The 23,094-nt window shown below is 49.7% G+C and overlaps 1 protein-coding gene and 1 long non-coding RNA gene across 10 annotated transcripts in view; one reads left to right on the top strand and one right to left on the bottom strand.

Moving 5' to 3' along the window:
- Positions 1-14,621: 14,621 nt before the first annotated feature.
- The window catches only part of GRID2IP (Grid2 interacting protein), a 36,278-nt gene continuing 27,805 nt past the window's right edge, over positions 14,622-23,094 (bottom strand). For 4 of the 8 annotated variants that reach the window (XM_045047489.1, XM_045047490.1, XM_045047491.1 and 1 more), the window contains exons 13-22: positions 22,710-22,797; positions 22,171-22,224; positions 21,820-21,897; positions 21,094-21,290; positions 20,588-20,743; positions 20,363-20,449; positions 19,337-19,466; positions 19,128-19,246; positions 18,355-18,519; positions 14,622-18,125 (exon numbers count right to left, since the gene is read on the bottom strand). In XM_045047489.1, coding sequence (XP_044903424.1) covers positions 18,054-18,125; positions 18,355-18,519; positions 19,128-19,246; positions 19,337-19,466; positions 20,363-20,449; positions 20,588-20,743; positions 21,094-21,290; positions 21,820-21,897; positions 22,171-22,224; positions 22,710-22,797 — 1,146 coding nt within the window. In that variant the 3' untranslated portion in view covers positions 14,622-18,053. The remainder of the gene's footprint in view (positions 18,126-18,354; positions 18,520-19,127; positions 19,247-19,336; positions 19,467-20,362; positions 20,450-20,587; positions 20,744-21,093; positions 21,291-21,819; positions 21,898-22,170; positions 22,225-22,709; positions 22,798-23,094) is intronic. The other 4 variants (XM_023246217.2, XM_045047492.1, XM_045047494.1 and 1 more) reach the window with 1 other exon arrangement.
- Positions 17,811-21,107, top strand: LOC111558208. 2 transcript variants are annotated; one of them, XR_006590960.1, is made up of 4 exons: positions 17,843-17,949; positions 18,855-19,005; positions 19,950-20,086; positions 20,687-21,107. It is a non-coding gene; the product is annotated as an uncharacterized LOC111558208 (long non-coding RNA). The 2 variants fall into 2 exon arrangements; XR_002738789.2 differs by lacking the exon at positions 18,855-19,005 and having other exon boundaries at positions 17,811-17,949.

Raw genomic sequence — 23,094 nt, 5'->3', positions numbered from 1 at the left:
ACCTCAGTACTAGGACACACAAAGTGCCTGGATCAGGGCAAGGCGACAGGCTTGCCCCTTATGGGTTGGCCACCAAATGGTTGGATGGCCACCTGCCATACTCTGCTCAGAGAGGCTACAGGGCACATCAGTTCAACCAGACCCACTCTGACCCAGCCAGACCCACCCTGTACCTGCACCACTTCCTAAGTGGAGGGTGCCAGGGCACAGGGGAGCAGGCAGTTTAGAACCCATCCTGGGGAGGTAAAAGGCAGCAAGAGTAGAACAAGGCAGGAATCGAGGTTCCAGGTCTCTGCTGTGTATCCCATTGTGCCACGGGACCTCACCTGCAAAACACCAATTCAAAGATAAAATTATTAAGAATTTGAAGACGGTGACTGCAGAGCATCAGGCCTTGACTGAAGGGCCCTTCTGTCCCCTGAAACTGCATTGGTTGCTCACCCATGATCTCAGCACAGAATCCTGAAAATACTACAATATTTTTATTAATTAACAACCTTGCACACTTCTGTAATACTCCTACCTCTTTTTTTCACTGTATACTCTTCGGTCACCTCTATGACTATGATTTTGTGTGTGTCCAGGTGTTGGGAATAAAACTTGAACAGTGCAGGGGCGCCTGGGCGGCTCAGTCTGTTAAGCATCCAACTCTTGATTTTGGCACAGGTCATGATCTCACGGTTCCTGGATCGAGCCCCGAGTCGGGCTCTATGCAGAGCCTGCTTGGAATTCTCTCTCTCCCTCTCTCTCTGCCCCTCGCCTGCTCATGCTCTGTCTCTCTGTCTCAAAAATAAATAAACATTAAAAAAATTTTTAAAAAGGGGCGCCTGGGTGGCTCAGTGAGTTGAGCGTCTGACTTTGGCTCAGGTCATGATCTCACAGTCTGTGAGTTCAAGCCCGTGTTGGGCTCTGTGCTGACAGCTCAGAGCCTGGAGCCTGTTTCGGATTCTGTGTCTCCCTCGCTCTCTGCCCCTCCCCCGCTCATGCTCTGTCTCTCTCTCTCTCTCTCTCAAAAATAAACATAAAAAAATTTTTTTTAAATTACAAAAAACTTTAATAGTGCAGAACACTGTGATTTTTTCTATTTTTGTATAAGATATAATTGACATAACATTATATTAGTTTTAGGTGTATAACAATGATTCAATATTCATATACATTATGAAATGATCACCACAATAAATCTAGTTAACATCCATAACCACACAGAGTTACAATTTTCTTCTCATGGTGAGGACTTTTTTTTAGTGTATTTATTATTTTTGAGAGAGGGAGAGAGAGAAAGTGGGGGAGGGGGAGAGAGAGAGAGGGAAACAGAGAATCCCAAGTAGGCTCCACACCATCCATGCAGAACCCGACTTGGGACTCAAACTCATGGACCTTGAGATCATTACCTGAGCTGAAAATAGGAGTTGGAGGCTAAACTGACTGAGCCACCCAGGTACCCCTTATGATGAGAACTTTTAAGATCTACTATAAGCAACTTGAAAAAATATAATACAGTATTGTTAACTATAGTCAACATGCTTTAAATATCATTCCCAGAACTTACTTATTTTATTCTTAGCAATTTGTACCTTTGACCACTTATGCCCATTTCTCCCACGCCAAGTCCTACAATAATTTCAAAATATTCTCTATAGAGAGAACAGACAAATGACCTTTTCTCCAGCATGATTGATTGAAAAATAGTTCAATCCATCAGAAATAGTTCAAATGCTAGCTTGGAAATGTTTCTTTCATCTTCCCAAGTTGTCATCAGTTACACCATGGAAATTTGTAGGACTGTTGTCACATTTGGGAAAACCTCAAGTTACTTCATATAAAAGCTGCAAGATTTCAGGACAATTCTAGTTTTCTTGTGCAGAGATTTACATGAGACTTTTTGAATTGGTGACACTAATTCACCAGCTTGTTGGCATGTCTTGTTATATTTCATGATTTTGAAATATGTCCATAAATTACTTGATCCTTCCCTTAAGAGGGGGACTTAAGGGGCACTTGGGTGGCTCAGTCGGTTAAGCATCTGACTTTGGTTTAAGATATCTCTCTCTTTGTCCCTTCCCACATGCACTTTCTCTCAAAACAAACTTTTTTTTTTTTTTTTTTTTTAAAGAGAGGGGCTTAATCCCTCTTCCCTTGAATGTGGACTGGATTTAGTGACTTGTTTCCACCAATAAATAGAATATAGCAGAAGTAGGGCACCTGGGTGGTTCAGTTGGGTGAGCGTTTGATTTCCACTCAGGTCATAATCTCATGGTTTGTGGGTTCGAGCCCCGCGTCAGGCTATGTGCTGACCCCTCAGAGCCTGGAGCCTGCTTCGGAGTCTGTGTCTCCCTCCCTCTCTCTCTGCCCCTCCCTCCCCCAAAATAAATAAAACATTAAAGCTTAAAAAACAATATGGCAGCAATGATGTCATTTCCCTTCCAAGACTAGGTCCTAAAGGTATTCTTTTATCCTCCTTATTCTCTCAGATCACTCACTCTGGGAGAAGCCAGCTGTTAACAAGGACATCAAAGTTGCTCTTATGGAGAGGGTCACCTGGTAAGAAACTGAGTCTTCCTACGAACAGCCAGCAAGGACATGGGGCCTTCTGCCAACAGCCTTATGAGCGGGACTATCAGGGAAGCAGCATCCCAGCCCCTGCCCAGCTTTCGGATGAATGCAACCTCAGCTGATGTATCTTAACTGCAACTGCCGGGGAGATGGAATTCAAAATAAAATCTCCTGCCAACCCAGTAAAACCTCTGCTCAAAACGTAGGGGAGAGTGAAGCAGTTCTCTTCTTACACTCAGTTTTTATGGTTTTTATTTTATGTTATTTTTTTTTTTTTTTGAGAAAGAGAGGGAGAGAGAGAGAGAGAGAGATTGGGAGAGAGAACGTGCTGGAGGGAGGGCAGAGAGAGAGGGAGAGAGAGAGAATCCCAAGCAGGCTCAGCATGGTCAGTGCAGAGTCCAATGCGAGGCTGTATCCCACAAACCGTGAGATAATAACCTGAGCCAAAATCAAGAGTCTGACGCTTTTAACCAACTGAGACCCTGGGCTCCCCGAAGCAGTTTTATTATTGAATAAGCATCAAAGCAGACTGTGATGTGGCTCACAGGTAATCTGCTTAGGAAATTTCAAAGACAGAAAAACCTCACCCTTTTGTACAGCCGGGTAGATACAACCCATTTACACATGTAGGTTGTCTTTGTCCAAATGAAAAAAAAGAAAAGTTGTCATATCTTTTCCACAAGCGGAAAGTTAGAACATGGAGCCAGGCACATAAGCTCGACTCCCACAGAGACAGGGAGACAAGGTGCCATCCTCCTTGGTGTTCACATTTCAAAGACATGGTTCCACAGCCCCCAGGAAAAGACTGTCCTGGGATCCACAACTGGCAAGGGGCTGGTTTCACTTTTAAGATGATTTATATACATTTGAAAGAGTCAGAAAAGGTTTGAGATTACAGGTTTTCTAAAGGAAATGCTGAAAGAAAATGTATGGGGGGGGGCGGGGTGCAGGAGGGTCTTTTCCCTTTTGACACCAGGGAAATTTTAATTTTTTTAGATTTTTATTTACCCAAACTCATGATATTTCCTGAGCCAGAGGCAGCCAGCTAAGTCAACCCCAAATTCCTGGCTGTCCAAAACGGTGAGATAATGTATATTTGCTGTTTTGGGATGCTGAGTTTGGGGGTAATTTGTTACCTGGCCACAGATAACCAAGACAGCAGCGATGCATAAAACATGCATCTCAAGATGCAAGTGATGGGGGCACCTGGGTGGCTCAGTCGGTTAAGCTCAGGTCATGATCTCACGGTTCTGGATTTCAAGCCCCCGCGGGGTGCTGTGCTGACGGCTCAGGGCCTGGATCCTGCTTGGGATTCTGTGTCTCCCTGTCTCTCTGCTCCTCCCCAACTCGTGCTCTGTCTCTCCAAAATAAATAAACAAAAAATTAAAAAAATAATAAAGACACATGTGATGTCTCACACAGAAGTACAGAGGAATTGTGATCATTCTATTTCCCTGGACTCCCATAAAAACCAACACGAATCATGTGTCCGTAATTGCATAAGCTGGATCTTTGAGTCTATTCACCCAGGAGAGAATTTCCACGGTGATGCGGAGATACAGAACACTCAGCCCTCTGCTTACCAGTTTACATTCTTACTGCTTGGAAGGATTAAAAAAGAATTTTTTTAATGTTTATTTTATTTTTGAGAGAGACAGAGAGACAGAGCACAAGTGGAGGGGCAGAGAGAGAGGGAGACACAGAATCGGAAGCAGGCTCCAGGCTCTGAGCTGTCAGCACAGAACCTGATGCGGGGCTCGAACCCACCAACCGTGGGATCATGACCTGAGCCCAAGTCAGACACTTAACTGACTGAGCCACCCAGGCACCCCTAAACACTTCAAAGAGTTCCACAAGTTTCCAAGGATAAGAGTTCTCAATAAAATGTTTCAAAAGCAAACAAACAGCAAAAAAACACACACAAGGAGAAAGCCACTGTGAGATAGAAATAGCAGAATCAAGAAGCTGCAATACCAGACTTGAAGACATTTTAGTTATTAGAATTAGCAGACACAGAATAAAAATTAAATGTGTTTAACACATTTCTATAGATAAAAGAAAAAATATGAATGGGAAGCAAGAGACTATCAAAAATGATCAGGCACCCTTGAAAAATAACCAAATATAGGGGCGCCTGGGTGGCGCAGTCGGTTAAGCGTCCGACTTCAGCCAGGTCACGATCTCGCGGTCCTTGAGTTCGAGCCCCGCGTCAGGCTCTGGGCTGATGGCTCGGAGCCTGGAGCCTGTTTCCGATTCTGTGTCTCCCTCTCTCTCTGCCCCTCCCCCGTTCATGCTCTGTCTCGCTCTGTCCCAAAAATAAATTAAAAAACATTGAAAAAAAAATTAAAAAAAAAGAAAAATAACCAAATAGAATTTTTGGAGGAGGGATGCCTGGATGGCTCGGTTGGTTACTCTTGATTTCAGCCCAGGTCATGATCTCACAGAGTTCACGAAATCAAGTGCTGACAGCAAGGAGCCTACTTAAGATTCTCTTTTCCTCTATGGGGAGCCTGGGTGGCTCAGTTGGTTAGACGGCTGACTTCGGCTCAGGTTTCGGGGTCTGTGAGTTCGAGCCCCATGTCTGGCTCTGTGCTGACAGCTCAGAACCTGGAGCCTGTTTCGGATTCTGTGTCTCCCTGTCTCTGTCTCTCCCCTCCTCCCCCACTTATGCTCTGTCTCTCTCTGTCTCAAAAATAAATAAACGTTAAAAAAAATTTTTTTTAAAGATTCTTTCTCTCTCTCTGCCCCTCCCCCTTCAAAATAAATGAATACACCTTTAAAAATAAAATAAGTTTTTAAAAAAGCTTTTATTTGAAAGCAGTATACACTCAACATGGAGCTCGAAACTCCCAACCTTGAGATCAGGAGTCACACACTCCACTGACAGAGCCAGCCAGGCACCCCCCAAACAGAACATTTATACGTAAAAGACATAATAATTGATATTAGAAACTCACCAGGTGAATCAAACAGAGATTAAACACACCTAAATAGAGAATTAATAAACTAGAAGTTAGATATGAAGAAATTAAAGAGAATTTATGGGGCAAATAGATGGAAAACGGGAAAAAGAGGGTTTGAAAGAGACATAGAGGATAGAGGAAGAAAGAAACAAAGTATCTAACTGGCATTTCAGAAGGAAGAAAAAAATGGAAAGGAGAGAGAAGCAATATTCAGAAAGATAATTACTGAGAATTTTCCAAAACAGAGGAAATATCCCAATTCTTGGATTTAGGAATCCCAATGAAGCCCAAGTGAGATAAGTAAAAAATTAAAAAAAAATTTTTTTTAATGTTTATTTTTGAGAGAGAGAGACAGACAAAGCGTGAGAGGAGGAGGGGCAGAGAGAGAAGGAGACACAGAATCTAAAACAGGCTCCAGGCTTCGAGCTGTCAGCACAGAGTCGGACGCAGGGCTCGAACTCACAAACCATGAGATCATGATCTGAGCCGAAGTTAGACACTCAACCAACTGAACCACCCAGGCACCCCTAAAGAAAGTAAAATCTTGGGGCACCTGGCTGGCTCAGTCTGTGGAGCATATGACTCGATCTCCAGGTTGTGAGTTTGAGCCCCACATTGGGTGTGGAGATGACCTAAAAATAAAATCCTTAAAAAAAAGAAAAGAAAATATCTTTCTAGACACAGAAGAAGGCCAAGAGGAAAGAGAAAACTTTGAAATTAATCACATAGGAAATACATACCACCTACTGTGCGGGGTTGAAGAGTGTTCCCTCGCCCCTCACAAATTCATGTCCACCGGGAAACTCAGAATGTGACCTTATTTGAAAATAGGATCTTTGCAAATGTAGTTAGTTAAGATGAGATCATATTGGATTAGGATGGGTCCTAGTCCAATGACTGGGGTCCTTTAGGGGGAAAACTGAGACGCAGACGCGTACACACACACACACACACACACCCCTTATGAAGACACAGGCACACACAGAAAACACCATGTGATGGTGGGGCACATCTATACGCCAAAATGGAGCCAAAGGTTGTTGGTAACCACTAGAAGGTAGGGGAGACCCATGAAACAGATTGTTCCTCAGAGCCTCCGAAAGGAACGACCCTGGCCAACACCCTTGATTTTAGGTTTCTGGTCTTCCAAACTGTGAGAAAATACATTTCTGTTATATTAAGTCACCCAGTTCGTGGTAATTTGTTTACAGCAGCCCTAGGAAACAAATACACCTACCTTTTACAACAAAATAATTATTAGACGGACAGCTAACTTCTCAAGACCGAAAATGGAAGTCAGTAAGCAGTAGAATGGTCTATCTTCAAATTGATGAGAAAATATAACTGTCAGCCTAGAACCATATACCTACTAAAACCATCTTTCAAGAATATGGGTGAGGGGCGCCTGGGTGGCGCAGTCTGTTAAGTGTCCGACTTCAGCCAGGTCACGATCTCGCGGTCCGCGAGTTCGAGCCCGTCGGGCTCTGGGCTGATGGCTCGGAGCCTGGAGCCTGTTTCCGATTCTGTGTCTCCCTCTCTCTCTGCCCCTCCCCCGTTCATGCTCTGTCTCTCTCTGTCCCAAAAATAAATAAAAACGTGGAAAAAAAATTAAAAAAAAAAAAGAATATGGGTGATAAAAAGACATTTTCAGATACAAAAACGGACAGAATTTACTACCAATAGGCTGTCATTACAAAAAGTCCTAGGGGCACCTGGGTGGCTCTGTAGGTTGGGCATCCGACTTCGGCTTAGGTCATGATCTAGTTCATTCATGGGTTCAAGCCCCACATCGGGCTCTCTACTGTCAGCACAGAGCCTGCTTTGGATCCTCTGTCTGTCTCTCTTTGTCCCTCCCCCCCCTCTCAAAAATAAAGAAACTTTAAAAAAAAAGTTCTAAAGTAGGGGTGCCTGGCTGGCTCCATCAGAGGGGCATACAACTCTTGATCTTGGCATTGTGAATTTCGAGCCCTATGTTGTGTGTAAAGATTAAATACAAGCATACTTTTATAAATAAATAAATAGCTTTAAAAAGTTGTAAAGTAAAATATGTACTTTAGAAGAGTGAACATGATCCCAAAAGGTTCAAGAAGCAAGAAGGGATGACAATTGAGAAGGATGTGAAGGTGAGAATTCTTGAGCGGCGGAAACTGGGAGCCGGAGAACAACACCAGAGCTCATCGGCCAGGATTTCATTAGGCGAAAACTCTGCATCTGGGAGACAATGGGCCCAATTGTTTCCCAGGACGGAGTTTTCCACTTAGCCAAAAAAAAAAAAAAAAAAAAAAAAAAAAAAAAAAGACAAACTAAGAAATATCTCGGAGACCTGTGAACCCCCGTGACTCAGCAGTTCAGCTCCTGAATCAGCGTTGTAGTAATTAGTGTCCGTTTCCACAGCCTCTTTCAGAAATACTGGTTGGTACTTAGTGTGAGGAAAGGCTGATCAAGGTTTGGGGATGAATTTCTTGAGCACATGAGAATTGGCTCTACCCTCTTGATACAGGTGCAAAGACTCTCATTTATTTCGGGAACTTTAGATAGTTTTTGGTAACCATGTAATGTGTCTTCTGCACATATTATGTATTTCAAGTACTTTTACCAACTGGTAAGTACAAATCTGAGATCACTCTTAATACTTTGGGTCACTCGTTGGCAAACATAATTTTTTCACTAACCCTCTATTTTCGGACATCCTGGCTGCTACTCCTCGGAAAGCGTCACAAAACAGATGGACTTGTGTGGCAAGCTGCTGCCAATTATATAAATATTTACACGCAGCCTACGCCCGTATATTTCAGCAGTGGCACAGGGTCCTGTCACCTATTCCACTTTTCATTCACAGGCATGGGCAGATTCAACGGCTTCCCATCAGAGCAATACAAAGTTAAACACGGAAAGTATTTAAATACTTTGAAAAAGCTGTCCTCTGCTAATCTCTCCCTCTATTTGAGGTACAGTGTGTATGCCTTTCTTGGTATAGAGTAAGCTTTGGCACCCTTTCTAAAAATTTTTTATTTATTTTGAGAGAGAGAGAGAGGCAGAGAAAGAGGGAGAGAGAGAGAGAGAGAATCCCAAGCAAGCTCTGTGCTGTCAGCGCGGAGCCCAACGCAGGGCTTGAACCCGCAAATCGAACTGTGAGATCGTGACCTGAGCCGAAATCAGGAGTTTGTTACTCCAACAACTGAGCCACCTAGGCGCTACACCCTTTTTTTGTGTATAAAATTCTAGCACCTAAGCTCATATTGACAGTAGCTCCTAAGAGATTTATCATTTTTTTTTTTACTCTTTTGTAGAGCTTATGAGATAAAGCTTCAGCTTTAAGCAAGCATCATCAAAATTTTGCGCACACATTTCAGTTTGTTACTGAATGCAGCGATATAACATCGTACCTCATTTTCTCTTCTCATTTCTCTTTTGTGTGTAATTTGCTGCGGAGATGCACATCTCTGAACGTGAATGAGGTTATACCTGAGATTTATTCCTGCCTATTGTATATCTGAGTCCATGCTGACTTCAGAAGAACGATGAATTGCTTTCTACGTGTGGATACACATACACATACATTGATATGCCTCAACACACACATGCACGTGCATGCTTTTGAATAATATGAAATTATTTGAGGACAACTCTTGGCAGATTCCTTGACCAGTGAGGATGAAATCAGTGATTTCAAGGATCCTCAATCAAGGATAATTTCTCATGGATTAGATTTAATGGCTGAGAACACTTAGAAATGGCAAAACGGAGGGGCACCTGGGTGGCTCAGTCGGTTGAGCGTCTGACTTCAGCGAAGGTCTTGATCTCGCGGTTTGTGAGTTCGAGCCCCGTGTCGGGCTCTGTGCTGACAGCTCAGAGCCTGGAGCCTGCTTCAGATTCTGTGTCTCCTCCTCTCTCTGCCCCTCCCATACTCATGCTCTGTCTCTCAATAATGAATAAATGTTAAAAAAAATTTTTTTAAAGAAATGGCAAAACAGATTAAATTGCATGCACCTTGCTCTTCTCTCTTCCTCTGCAGACCGGTCTCTGCATCTCTGCCCCACCTGGCAAGTTGACATCTCTCTTGTTCTGGAGAGCAGCCGTAATGAGCCCGAAATCTCTGTATTTATTTTAAATCTCCTTGGGTGGGGTTCTGATTGGCTCAGCTTAGGTCAGGCATCCCTCAAAGTCCAACAAGCCAGCCAAGTGGGCAAAGATGCATTGTGGAAAATGGCTGCCAAGGGTCCGTTGGGTTTATTGGGTTTATTGGGACACCCAGGGGCACTGGGTGGGGTCCAAACAGACAACCAACGGAGCTGCCCACCACATGCTTGGGTTGAGGGCAGGCTCCCTGCCTCCTCTGAAAATATTCCAGGCATCTTCTGGCTTCAGAATTCAAGCAGAAAGAATGGTCGTCTTCAGCCCAATGTCAGGCTTGCTCTGATTCATTCCAGGGCCCAAGACTCACCTTTTCAAGGATGACCAATAGTACGATTTACCTTTCCATCAGGAGAAGACTCATCTCCCAGAAAGGTGATCCCATGGAAGTTAGCATTTAGGCGTCCCCCAGTGTCCACGTTGTTCAGTTCTGAGCAGCGGTGCCACAGACATGGACGACCCAGTCCAACCTGATACCCGCCCACACTTCTCCTTCTCCTCCCCTCATCGAGACTTCAAAAAACTCATTTCAGGGGTGCCTGGGTGACTCAGACGGTTAAGCATCCTACTCTTGATTTCGGCTCAGGTCATGATCTTGCAGTTCGTGGGTTCAAGCCCCATATCGGGCACTGCTCTGACAGTGCAGAGCCTGCTTGGGATTCTCTCTCTCCCCCCTCTCTCACGCTGCCTGACCCTGCTTGCTCTCTCTCTCAAAGTAAATAAACTTAGGGAAAAAAAAACAACGCCTCATTTCAGCCAAGGTCATCTTATTACATCCAATTTTGTATATATTTTTACTTATTATATCATAAGCTTTCACCCATGACTTAACTCTTCAACAATTTAATTGCTACGTTCTATTCCAACATGGGACTCTCATATATTTTATTTCACAAATCTTTTTTGTTTCTGGACATCCTTGTTGCTTCAGATCAGCTCCACAAACAAACAAACAACCGTGTGCTTCCATGTCTATTTGCATTTCTGACTGTTTCCATGGGGTCAATTTCCTAGTAACTGATACGACCCATTTCACCAGACCGGGGCATGCGGTGATTCCATGTGGGTTCCTTCCGTAGAAACCACACTATCCCCACATGGTCCAAGAACACACAATCGGGAATCCATCAAACTCTTTTTAGAGAAAATACTTTCCCTCCCTTTCAGGATGCTGTCAAGGTAAAGATCTAGCTAATTTGCACAGCTCAACAGACCCTGTACCTTTTGGTCTGTGGAACGGCATTTGGTTTCATGGTAATTCACAGTTTCCCGCCTCTCCCCTCCCAACACTGTGTGGGGCCCACCTTCCTGTGACTGAACGGTCCATGGAGTGAATTTCCTCAAACAAAGGGCATCTTTAAAATAAGGCAATCAGCATCTTTCCATCCGGAAACTGGAACCGCCAATGAGCCCCAAACGCAGTTCCCTTGTTAACATTTAAAAACGTATCAAGTCCTTTTGTATGGGGTACCCCACTGTACCCCAGGGTGGCATGAATGTGTCAGCTGGTAACAGATGCTTTATTTCGGGGGTTGCAGATTCACAGCTGGGCTCCATCTGGCTCACAGAAATGTTTCCTCCGGCTCATAATTGATCATCTCCATTACAGTTTTGAATTGGCTGCGAACATTTCACCAGGGCATTTTCAAATTAAAAAAAAAATCTGGATTTCTAGCGTCCTTTGAGAAAGCCTGTCGGTCAGGCATCACGAGGCTTGCCTCCCCACCTGGAAGTTCCACAGGCTGGAGCGGAGCGGAGGGTCCCCCTGCAGACAGGGCATCTGCTCTCCAGCACCCCCCCCCCCCCACCACCACCACGGTCTCTACTGTCCTTCTGTGTCAACCACCCTTCTCCCCTGGCCTCCTATGGATTTCCTGCACCTGCCCACTTCGTATGTTTGCACTGCACGCTTGGCCTCTGTGGACTGTTACTTTGTAACACTTGTTTTAGCCTTTCAGATACACGTGGCCAGAGTACCTTACAGAGAGAAGTGGGTTAGTCCCTTGAGCAGCTTGGTGGCCCTGTGTCCGTGTCCGGATGCTACTTCAGTTTGATTGAATGGGTAGTTATTGAGCCCTCGCTGTGTGCAAAGGCTAGAAGCAGCTGGGCCAGTGGGAAATCAAGCTGATGACGGGGTTATCGGTGCATAGACACCTGGTAGCCCAAGCCTGGGTGTGCGAGAATTTGCCAAGGGAGGGTAAACAGCGCCCAGTGTTGCTTCAATAAAGGCCAGTTAAGATAAGAACGGCAAGCGACAAGCGTGCCCTGTGGCTTCCTGTCGGGGAGATAGCAGGTTGAGGGGGACGATGGGGGAGAAAGCCAGGTGGCCAAGTGCTGAGAGGTGAGTGGATGGTGGGGACAGAGGCAGGGACAGTGGACAACAGTTCAGAAAGATGGGCTCTGAAGGGGCACTGACCAGACATCAAGCACTGGGGTCTAGACTGTTCTGGGAGGGCTGCAAGGGGAGCGGGAGGGGTATTTACAGGAGACTGGGAAGGAGCCTGTGGAGAGTGATTTGTGTTCACAGAGCGCCCTGGGAGCCCGGGGACACAGGAATGTAGCACAGACGGAGAATTCACTCCGAGTTGGAACTGAGAGCAAGGCCTGAACATGGGATGAAGAGAGGGAAGGTGGGACATCCCTCTCAGAAGCCTCTTTTTTTTTTTTTAATTTTTTTTTTCAACGTTTATTTTTGGGACAGAGAGAGACAGAGCATGAATGGGGGAGGGGCAGAGAGAGAGGGAGACACAGAATCGGAAACAGGCTCCAGGCTCCGAGCCATCAGCCCAGAGCCTGACGCGGGGCTCGAACTCCCGGACCGCGAGATCGTGACCTGGCTGAAGCCGGACGCTTAACTGACTGTGCCACCCAGGCGCCCCGCCTCTTTTTTTTTTTTTAATGTTTATTTATTTTTGAGAGAAAGAGAGACAGAGCATGAGCGGAGGAGGGGCAGAGAGAGGGAGACACAGAATCTGAAGCAACTCCAGGCTCTGAGCTGTCAAGACAGAGCCCGAAGTGGGGCTCCAACGCACGAACTGTGAGATTATGACCTGAGCTGAAGTCAGATGCTTAACGGACTGAGCCACCCGGGCTCCCCAGAAGACTTTCTCTTTGGAGCATCAGATCAATCCAGAGATTTTTGAGGCCTCCTTGGGATCCGATAAGGGACCTCAGAACGTGAATGCATTTGGACATGGGGTCTTTATTTTTATTAAAAAAAAATTTTTTTTAATGGCATTTGTTTGTCATGTCTGAGCGGAGACAAGACCTGTTTTATTTTCTAAATTTTTTTAATGTTTATTGTTATTTTTGAGAGACAGAGACACAGAGTGCAAGCAGGGGAGGGGCAGAGAGAGAGGGAGACACAGAATCTGAAGCAGGATCCAGGCTCTGAGCTGTCAGCACAGAGCCTGACACAGGGCTCAAACTCACGAACTGTGAGATCATGACCTGAGCCAAACACTTAACAGACTGAGCCACCCAGGTGCCCCTGGAGATGGGGTCTTTAAAGAGATACCTCAGGTTAAATGAGGTCATAAGGGTGGGACTCTATAAACCCAGAGGACCGGGGTCCTTACAAGAAGAGGAAAAGACATTAGGAATGTGCACACGCACACAGAAGGGGCCATCTGTAAGCTGAAGAGAGCAGTTCAGGAGAAACCAGACCTGCTGACATCTTGATCTTGGACTCTCAGCCTCCAGACTGTGAGGCAGAAAACTCCTGCGGTCTAAGCAACTTTGTGGTATTTGTTGTGGCAGCCGGAGCAGACTAAAGCAGGAAAAACAGGAGAAGCGAGAAAAAAGCTATGGGCTTTATGTTGAAGTCACCAGCATCTGTGGCCCTGGAAAGACTAATGTATATATATACACATATATATGTATACCCATATATACACACACATATATATATGTAATGTATACCCATATATATATGTATATATATATATATACACATATATATGTATGTGTGTATGTATATATATATATTAATATTTTAAAATTTATTTTTGAGAGACAGACAGAGCATGAGTGGGGGAGGGGCAGAGAGAGGGGGAGACACACAATTTGAAGCAGGCTCCAGGCTCTGAGCTGTCAGCACACAGCCTGATGCGGGGCTTGAACTCACCAACCAAAAGATCATGACCCAAGCTGAAGTTGGATGCTTAACTGACTAAGCCACCCAGGTGTCCCTATATGTATTTTAATTGTGTTGAGGGATGCCTGGGTGGCTCAGTCAGTTGAGCATCTGACCCTTGATTTCGGCTCTGGTCATGACCCAGGGTCATGGGATTGAACCCCTCATCTGGCTCTGCACTGACAGCATGGAGCCTGCTTGGGATTCTCTCCCCCTCTCACTGCCTCCCCCCACTTCTGCCATTCTCTCTCTCTCTCTCTCTCTCTCTCTCTCTCTCTCTCTCAAAAATAAATAAGTAGGGGTGCCTGGGTGGCTCAGTCGGTTAAGCGTCTGACTTTGGCTCAGGTCATGATCTTACAGTTTGTGAGTTCGAGCCCTGCCTCGGGCTCTGTGCTGACAGCTTAGAGTCTGGAGCCTGCTTTGAATTCTGTGTCTCCCTCTCTCTCTGCTCCTCCCCCGCTCATGCTCTGTCTCTCTCTCTCCTTCAAAAATAAATAAAGACACTTAAAAAAATTTTTTTTAAATAAGTAAACATTTTATTTTTTATTATTAAAAATGTTTTATGTATTTATTTTTGAGAGAGAGAGAGCACGAGCAGGGGAAGGGCAGAGAGAGAGGGAGACACAGAATCTGAAGCAGAGCCCAACGCAGGACTCGAACTCACAAACCGTGGGATCATGACCTGAGCTGAAGTCGGATGCCTAACTGACTGAGCCACCCATGCGCCCCAATAAATAACCATTTAAAAAAAATTGTGTTGAGCAAGACAAAGACGCAGAGGATGGCCTTTCACGTAGACAGAGCTGAGTGTTTGATCCAGCAAGTCACAAACCTGAGTTTCACTTTTTATTTGTAAAAAGGAGATCACAAAACCCACCTAGGAGGGTCATTGTGAACTTAAAATGAGCTGAAATGTGTAAAACGTTGGGCACACTACCTATAAACATTTATTAGGAAAGGTGGCATGTAATTAGGCTATGTTATTTTGTTAGTATTATTGAGAAATCAATAAATTCCTGGGGTATAAATGCTTGCATTCACATCTTGACACTTGGTAAGGAGTTGACGGGGGGTGTGGGGGGGCGGGGGGTGGGTATGGCTCACATATTGGCTCACATATAGGGCTTTGTACTGACTCGGGTGTAGAATCACCATGAAGTATAACCCCAGAAAACCAAACTCGGAGAGGCTGACCCCTAAAGATGTTTGCACTCAGCACAGTGTCTGGCACATAGTAGGCAGTCAAAAAGTATTGGCGAACGCATTTATGAATGAAGAGCTCTTGCTGAGAATGGTGAAAGACTGAACATCTATAACCATCTGTGGATGGGTGTATTATTCAACCCTCTTAGTGTTGCAAGTGACAGAAACGCATTCAAACCAGCCTAAGCCAAAAACTTAAAATAAATTTTAAAAGTTTACAAATGGAGGGGGAGAATTTGTTGGTCCAGAAACTGACAAGTCCAGAAGTCTGCTTCAGGCATGGTTGGATCCAGGGACAAAAGAGATGTATTGAGTAGTCTGCTCTCCTCTTCTTCCCTGTATTAGCTCCATACCCAGGCAGGTGTTCTCCATGTGGTGGTCCTGAGAGCCCCCTCCGGGCTTCTACCCTCTATGTATCCAACAATTCACCCAGAAAAGAGGGAGCTCCCTTTCCAAACAGTGCTAACATGAGCCTTAACTGGACTCTAAGTCAGCCAGCCAGAGTCACGGGATCATCCTTGTTCAGTCAGCACTGCTCAGGGCCTGTGAGTAGGGGAGAGATAATTTCCCAAAGGAAAAACAGGGTGCTGTTCCCAGCAGAAGGGAGACTGGTTGCTAGGCAGGCGCAGACCATTGCTGCCCCCTGGACCGAGTGGAGTCAGGTGACTGGGCGAGAGAGAGAAGGACGCATGCCACCTGGAGGACATAAGGAGGTGGCTACCCAGAGCTGTGCTGGGTCCAGGCAGGACCGAGGCCACTGAGGATTTAAGGAGGCTGGGATCTGTACCCAGATGTCAGGCCAAGCGGCCAGGTGGTAGACTGATTCAGAAAATGGCCCTGCTTCTCCACCTGTCCTGAATCCACACCCTCTGCAATGTGACTTAGCATCATCTCTCGTCAAGAGTGGAGCCTATTTTCCCTCCCTAGAATGTGGGCTGGCCTTTGTCACTTGACATAGACTGTGGGGTGGTGGGGTGGCAGTTCTGAGCTTAGGCCTCAAGGGGCCTTCTGTGACTCTGGTTCCCTTGGACCCCTGCCTCCACCACGTGAACGGTCCTGGCTATTTAGCTGGGGGATGAGAGGCCATGCGAAGCCGTCCCAGCTGTCCCAGCCACAGCCCCAGACACAGGAGAGAGCCCTGCATGGCTAGTAAGGCTGTCTAGCTGACTCACAGATGACTGTCCACACATGAGTGAGTCCACTGAGCCCAGCTCAGGTGAGAACTGCCCAGGTGACCCGCAGACTCATGAGCAGTAGATGGCTGCTGTTTTAAGCCACTGAGATTTGGGACTGTCTGTTACACGGCGTTGTGTGGCAAAGTGGGTTCCTGATACAAGGCATTTAGAGAGAAAACAGCTAGTGCTTGGCTTGCCAACCCGTGCCCCCCGGAACGGGGCTGGATTTACTTTGGGGATCACGTCTGCTTACAGCCTGGTGGAGTCTATTGTGTCTGTGGATCTCACACAGGGATTTTAACTGTCTGACATGTTTCTCAGAGACATGGGCCTTGGTAATTCCTGAAATTATCTAGCTTGAGCTGCTGGGGACCAATGTGCACCACTAGCCACATCCGAACCTCTCTCCCTACCCCCGCTGAATTGCACGCTTCGATTTAGCCATTTTTACAAGGTGGCTGTGCGTGGAGAACAAGCACAGAACATACATGGCTTCAAAGAGCAGTCTGTGGGAGACTGGGAGGAACGGAATGGGTCCCAAATCCCATCCGAGAGCAACATTAGCCATTTGGTTGTAGGGAGAGAAAAAGAATCCAAGAGACAGGTTTAAAGTGCATTTCGGACTTCTCTGGAAGAAAGTTAAGGAAAGAGGAATCTGCCTGATGCCGGAAACTGCCCACTGGAGCAAGGAAAGGATGAAAGAAGTTAACACATCTTCCCCACCCACAGCATCCCTGTCCCTAGGATCCAGGTAACTGTCTCCTCTCCTCCCATCCTCACGAGGGCCTCCAGGCACACACGGGAAACAGCCTCTGGGGGCCCCAGCATGTCCCGCTGTGTCGTCCACCGCTACACCTGCTCTGCTCATGTGACCCCTTCCAGGGAACGTCACTGCCACCCAGCCAGGCAATCGGCCACCAAATCCTGCTCACCCAGAACCGAAACATCTCTCTGTCCTCCCCGCCCCCACCTTGGCCACGCCGTCCCATTCTCAGACGCCCCACTTCAAACTCGCCACTTCCAAACTGGACTTAAATTTGTCTGCAGGATAAAAACCCTCAATTCTACCATCTGACGAGGCGTGCCTTCCTAACCCAGTTCTCCCCCTTATCCCTGCCCAGCATCTCTCCTGCCTGCCCTGCTGGGCCGCAGTCAACTGCAGTTTTTCCAGCTTCCGAGACCCAGGCTCCCAGGTCCCTGCACCTGGGGGTGTCTTTCCTCCTTGCCTTCTTCCAAGCGGTCCCAGGAGGCCGGGGCTGGGTGAGGGACCACAGGCCTATCGTGCCCATTCGCATGGCATGTTCAAGGGCATCTGTCACCTTCTCTGGGGTCCAGGGTGTGTGTTTTGCAAGGCTGTCCCTTCAGCCCACTGGGAGCAGACTTGGAAAGAAGGTTCCGACGTCCTCGCTTGGGGCAGAGTGTGCTCTGGCTGAGCTCTGAGGGGCAGATGGCAGACACTGCCCCAGGCTGGGGGCTACCTCACAATCCACTTGCTGGTCACGGCCCCCACCCCCACCCACAAACCCTTCCCTGGGACCAGACCAGAGTCCTGAGGGTGCATACAGCCAGCGGCTGCTTTGAAGGCCCCTCGGAGCCAGGAGGGGCAAAGCCAGGCCCCCCATTATGAGCACGCCTGCGGGCAGCCATGTTTCACGCTCCTCGGGGAGTTGGCGCCTCCGCTCTGCCCCATGTCCCAGTGCTTGTTTGGAGTGGGGGCCGAGGCCCACAGAGGGAAGCCTGGATGACCCTGAACCTTCCCGGCACCCAGAGCCCGACAGCTGAGGTAGCTGGAGATGCGGGGAGGCCGGGCCCCACCTCCCGCACCCAGGCCACTCGGGGCTGCTCCAGGCCACTGGGCTGGGCCTTGGGCAAGATGAGCTCCGGAGGTCACCAGGCCAGGGGCGAAACCATCCCTGAGCTGCGTGGGCCGTCCCCAGCTTCCAAGTCACTGAGTGCTCGCTGGGGAGGAAGGGGCACATGGGGAGGGGCTGGTCAGTGGTCCAGGGACCCTTGACTCCCCGCCCTGCCTCATCTCCCCACCCAGGGAGCCAGGGAAGGGACCTATTGGCCCCATGGGGGTCCTGTCACATTTGCGGGGGGCCCTTTCCCAATCTGGGCTTCATGGAGGCCTCATTTGACCTCCAGAGGGACTTCTAAGAGGCCTCTTCGGCCTCTCACCACAGCTCACCTCAAACTTGCTCATGAACTCTGCAAAGATGCCGAAGAAGGCCTCAGAGGTGGTGGCTTTGGAATCCTCGCCGAAGAAGGCCAGCGCCCTGCCCAGCTCCTCGGTGGCCTCCCGCTGCAGCGCGTCCAGGGCCCGCAGCACCGGCTGGGCCGTCTCTAGGAAGGACTGATTGCCCCGTTAAGGAAACTGCCAGGCATCCTCAGGTTCTCGGGCAGTGACCCCAGGCTGAGCCTAGCTGCCACATGCCCTGTGCTCAGCCAGGAGCCATGCTTGTTCGGGGGGCTCCAGTCCCTTCGCACACTGCCCTCTCAGCTGGCCATGAAGCCCACCACAGCCAGTCAGCCTCGTGGCCTTCCGCTTGTCTTCTCTGTAGGGTAGCCCTGTCTCCCCTGTGGGCTCTTCTCAGATGCCGTGACCCCTTCCTCCCCAAACACCCGCTGATAGTATCTCCCTGTCACTCTCTAGGCTTTGATCTCTCTCTCTCTCTTTTTTTTCTGTAGCATTTGCCGCTATCTGTACTCTGTGGCAACGTCCCCCTCTCCTGACTGCCTGTGACTTAAATCTGGGCTCTATGGCCCAGAAGGACAGATGGGGCGAGGCAGTGGCTTTTGGACAGTCAAAAGAACTCCTCTTCAGTTATGCAGACTTGGTGTAAGTGCCTGGATTCTAAATCACCAGGATGGACCCTCTGCCAGGACCTCCGGATCCCAGTGGCCACTGGGGCTACAGACAGCTCCCCATCCCGGTGCTGGGACCAGCTGCTCAGAGGATACTGTCATGACCACAGCAAACTTGTCCTCACTGGAGGGGGGCGTGCTCTGGCAAGCAGCCTGTATCTCACCGATGGTGCCATGGAGGTCAGCTAGGTCACTGGTCAGGGCCCGTTGATTCACTGTAGGGAAGGGAACAGAGCCTCACGAGCACCGGCCTCCCAGCCCAGGACAGTGGCGCCTCTGCTTCCCCACCCATGCACTCAGCCTACCTTTGGCAGCCAGGGGCACAGTGGGCAGGTCCTGAGCAAAGCCGAGGAGTTCCGGGAAGTGCTGGCTCAGCGATTTGGCAAGAATGTGCAGGAAGGTAGATTTCCCATCCACAGTCTTCGTGGAGTTCAGCTGCAAGTGATGCCCAGCAGACATACTCCTCAAGGACCCCATCAGACACCTGATCACACAGGGCTGGGTACCCCTGGCCCCACGTCTCCTGGGCTGGGGCAGCAATTCCTGGCCCTTGACACCCAGCTACTCCAAAGTTGCCAGTATTTCTTCCTCTGAAGCTCTGCTCGGATGCCCACAGGCCTCCTCAGGAGTTTGGAGGTTCCCTGGCCCAGATCTTTGAGACATCCTTCCAGCCCCCCCAGGAACCAGGCCCACAGCCATCGGCTAGAGAAGGCCACCAGGTTTTCTGTCCTTGGCAGTGAGGCCTTGTCAGCAAATATAACCCCAGATTTTCTGACCCCTGGGTGACGGTGGCGGGACACCATTCACATGTCTTCCTTCTTGTGATTTTCTGGAACCATATGTGGCCCTCCTGGGCTTCAGACATCCTAAAACGTTCATATCTACAAATGGAGTTTTTCTTCTTCTCTTTTAAAACAGTCAAAGGTACCATGGGGAAAGGTCCCAGAAACAGTGGGAAGACCAGGTATTCAAGCTGTCCTTTCTCAGATCCTAGATCTTACAGGCGTAGGACGGCCTGACAGTGGTGGTGGTATTAAGGACACAGAAGCTACCAGGTGAGATTCTCTCCTTCCTCTTGGAGTCTTCCCTCCCTGTCCCCCCACCCTCCATTTGTCCAGATCCCGAGGCTTGGCTTGGAAAAGGTCCCCCACCCATCCTTTACTGCAATTACATTCTGGCCTGCTGGCAGCCAGCTTTTCCTCCTGGGAGAAGGGCGCTCCTTGGCCATGACATTCTCTCCTCCCCTCTGCCACAACTTGGGTTGGGTCTGGCCTCCCCAGCCTCCATACGGTAGGGCAAGCTCATACATTACTGCCAACTGGTCCCCTCACCTCCGTCAGGAAGTTGATCTTGAAGCCTGTGGTCTTGTTAGTTTTGGGCTGTCCATCGTTGAGATAGTTGCCCATGGCCAACACAAACTGTGGAAAGAAAGGTGGGCAGGTCCTGCCCAGGTGCTCACCCCGCACCCCAGACCACTATCAGGATGGGCCTCCAGACTGGAAGCCCCAAGGGGCAGACAAGCAGGTGGAGTGATCGGAGAGTGGGTGCGCCCTGACCTCCAGGATCTTGGCGAGCTTCCGGCTGTTCTTGAGCTCAAGGGAGGCTTGGCGCAAGCACTCCAGGCTGCCCCGGATCTCTTCTGTCTTCTCCTGTAGGGTGGCCTGGAAGTGGAGACTGCGCAAGCGGGTTTTGTATTCCGGAACCGACAGCATCTGTCCCGAAGTCAACGCCAGGATTGCACCCATCCCACCAGGGGCCCCACCGCCCCACCGCCCCACCGCAGCCTGGTGTGGGGGGTCAGCGGGCTGCCCGGCATTCCCCTCAAGAAAAATAAGCACAATCCCAAAATGAGCACACAAAAATAAGCACAATCCCATCTACCTTGAACCCCGGGTGGGAACTGGCCATTAAAGGTGTAAAACTGGGACTCAGAGGCGCGAGCGCAGTGGCGGTAGGGGAGCGGGGCCCACGCAGCCCCGGTCACAGCGAGAGCCCCGATGGAGGCGGCCGAGGCCGCCGGGCAGCACCCCCCGACCCCGGGCGGCGGTCACGGCCGCAGCACCTGCAGGACGAACTGATCGGGCTCGCTGAGGCGGCCGGGCGCCTCGCGGAAGGCCTGGTAGCGCTGCTCCTCGTCGGCGTCGGGCGCGAAGAGCAGCAGCTGCGCCAGGTGCGCGGGCTCCAGGCGCCGGGGCTCCATGCTCATGAGCACCTGCCGCAGCTCCGCGGGGCTCAGCTTCAGGTGCGCCAGCAGGATGGCTGCGGGCCGGGCCGCGAGCGTGAGCCGGGGGCGGGGCCGGGCGGAGGGTGGGCGGGGCGCCTAAGTTCCCCGGGGCTACCGGGTGGAGCCTGGGCGGGGCAAGGAACTGGGCGGGGCAGGAGCCGGCCCGGAGAGGCGGAGGGTTCTTCCCAAGGCCGAATAAAGGCGAGGACACGGTTCTCGAAGACTTAGACCTAGATTCGGGTGGGGTCTGTGGGCGTGGTGCCAAAATGAGGGAGGAGACCCCGTGAGGGAGAGTAGAGGATGCGGCTGGAGGCGGGGCCATAACCCGGAAGCCGAGGCCTGTAGAGGTGGGGCCAACGAGGGGGCGGGGCCAATGAGGGTGGAGCCCAGCGCGGCACCTGCGCCGGGGTGGGTTCCTTGACCTAGGAGGGGGCCTTCACCCAGCCGGTGTCGGACCCCCACGGACTAATGTGTCATCCACCCCCGCGGATCCAAAGCTCTGCGGCCCAGAGACGGGGCCGCCTCCTGTCCCCCATAAGCCCTGGGACTCCCCGAACCCCTCACAGGTGTTGTAGGCCTTCTTGTGAGACAGGATCTCCACCACTTCTTTCTTCCTGAAGGGTTCGGGCCCGGGCAACGGCTCTGGAAGGGAAAATGGTTTAACGGGAGGACACTAGGCTGGTGGGACGGCCCAGGAGGGGTGTGGCCACACCCAATGGCGAGACACCCCTTGACAGGGCCGTGACTGAATCAGCTCCAGGTGTCCACAGTTCCTTCATTCCTCAGTCTCCCACTCAGGCGTAACATACTCAGCATGCGTGGTGGGTGCCCCTCCCCTCCCCGCCCCTCCCCCTCCCCCCGCCGGGGCCCTTGGGACTGAGCTGCCCGAGTAAGGTGAACCAACCACCTCTTCACCTTGCAGATGCTTCCTGGATGGACAAAGGCCTTTGTCTTCCATCCTGCAACCACCTGTCACACATGATACCCCTGGCTGCCTGGAACCCCACCCAACAATCCTATAGGGAGATACCCAGAGAGGGGAGAGGGGACAGAGAGACTAGAAGGGACATCTAGTCTCCTAGATATGGATGCCTCCTGGTCACCTGATTCTGGCTCTGTGGCTTTAAGCATATTATCTAGCCTCTCTGTGCTTCTTTATCAAGAAGCCAGGGTGGTCACAGTCCCTGTCTCATAGGGTCATCACAGGATTGATTTAGAAACAAGGGTGTCTGGCATTTGGGAAGCATGCAATAAATGCCAGCTATTACGGTCATCTCCACTTTGAGACAGGAGAACTGAGGCTCTGCGAAGTTAAATAACTCAGGGACACGGTAAGCAAATGGCAGTCGGTGCAGGCCTCTGGGACTCTAAGCCCGGGGATGCCACAAAAGGCAGCAGGTGGACTTCCAGAGAGGGCTTGTGGAGGGTTCCCCCAGGGCCCTCGGGCCACTCACTAGCAGGTTTCTGGGTGCCGAAGTGGAGCTCCAGATCGAGGTATTTTACCATATCACTCAGCTTATCATAATCAGAATCTTCCCCGAGCTGCAAGGCAGAGGGCGTCACAGTGAGGCCCTATCCTGGCAACCGCACTGCCACCGCCCACCCCACCCACCCTCTAAGGGCTGTCCTGGGAGCTACTGAAGGGAGAGCCCTCATCAGGCCCTGGGGTACACGTGGGGGCCAGAGGAGACTGCGGGAGACACGAACTCGTCCAGGTTATCAGGCGGTGAGCCGCTGTCTCCTCAAGTCCATTGCATACATACACCTGCAATACTCCCCCTGCAGAAGCCAGCAAGCTGCACTGGGGCAGGCGGATGAAGGGACTGCAAAGGGGCCACA

Source organism: Felis catus, chromosome E3 (genome assembly GCF_018350175.1).
Source record: "Felis catus isolate Fca126 chromosome E3, F.catus_Fca126_mat1.0, whole genome shotgun sequence".
Lineage (NCBI taxonomy): Eukaryota > Metazoa > Chordata > Mammalia > Carnivora > Felidae > Felis > Felis catus.
Note: the sequence above shows the minus strand (reverse complement) of the source record. Positions and strands in the feature narration are given on the sequence as shown.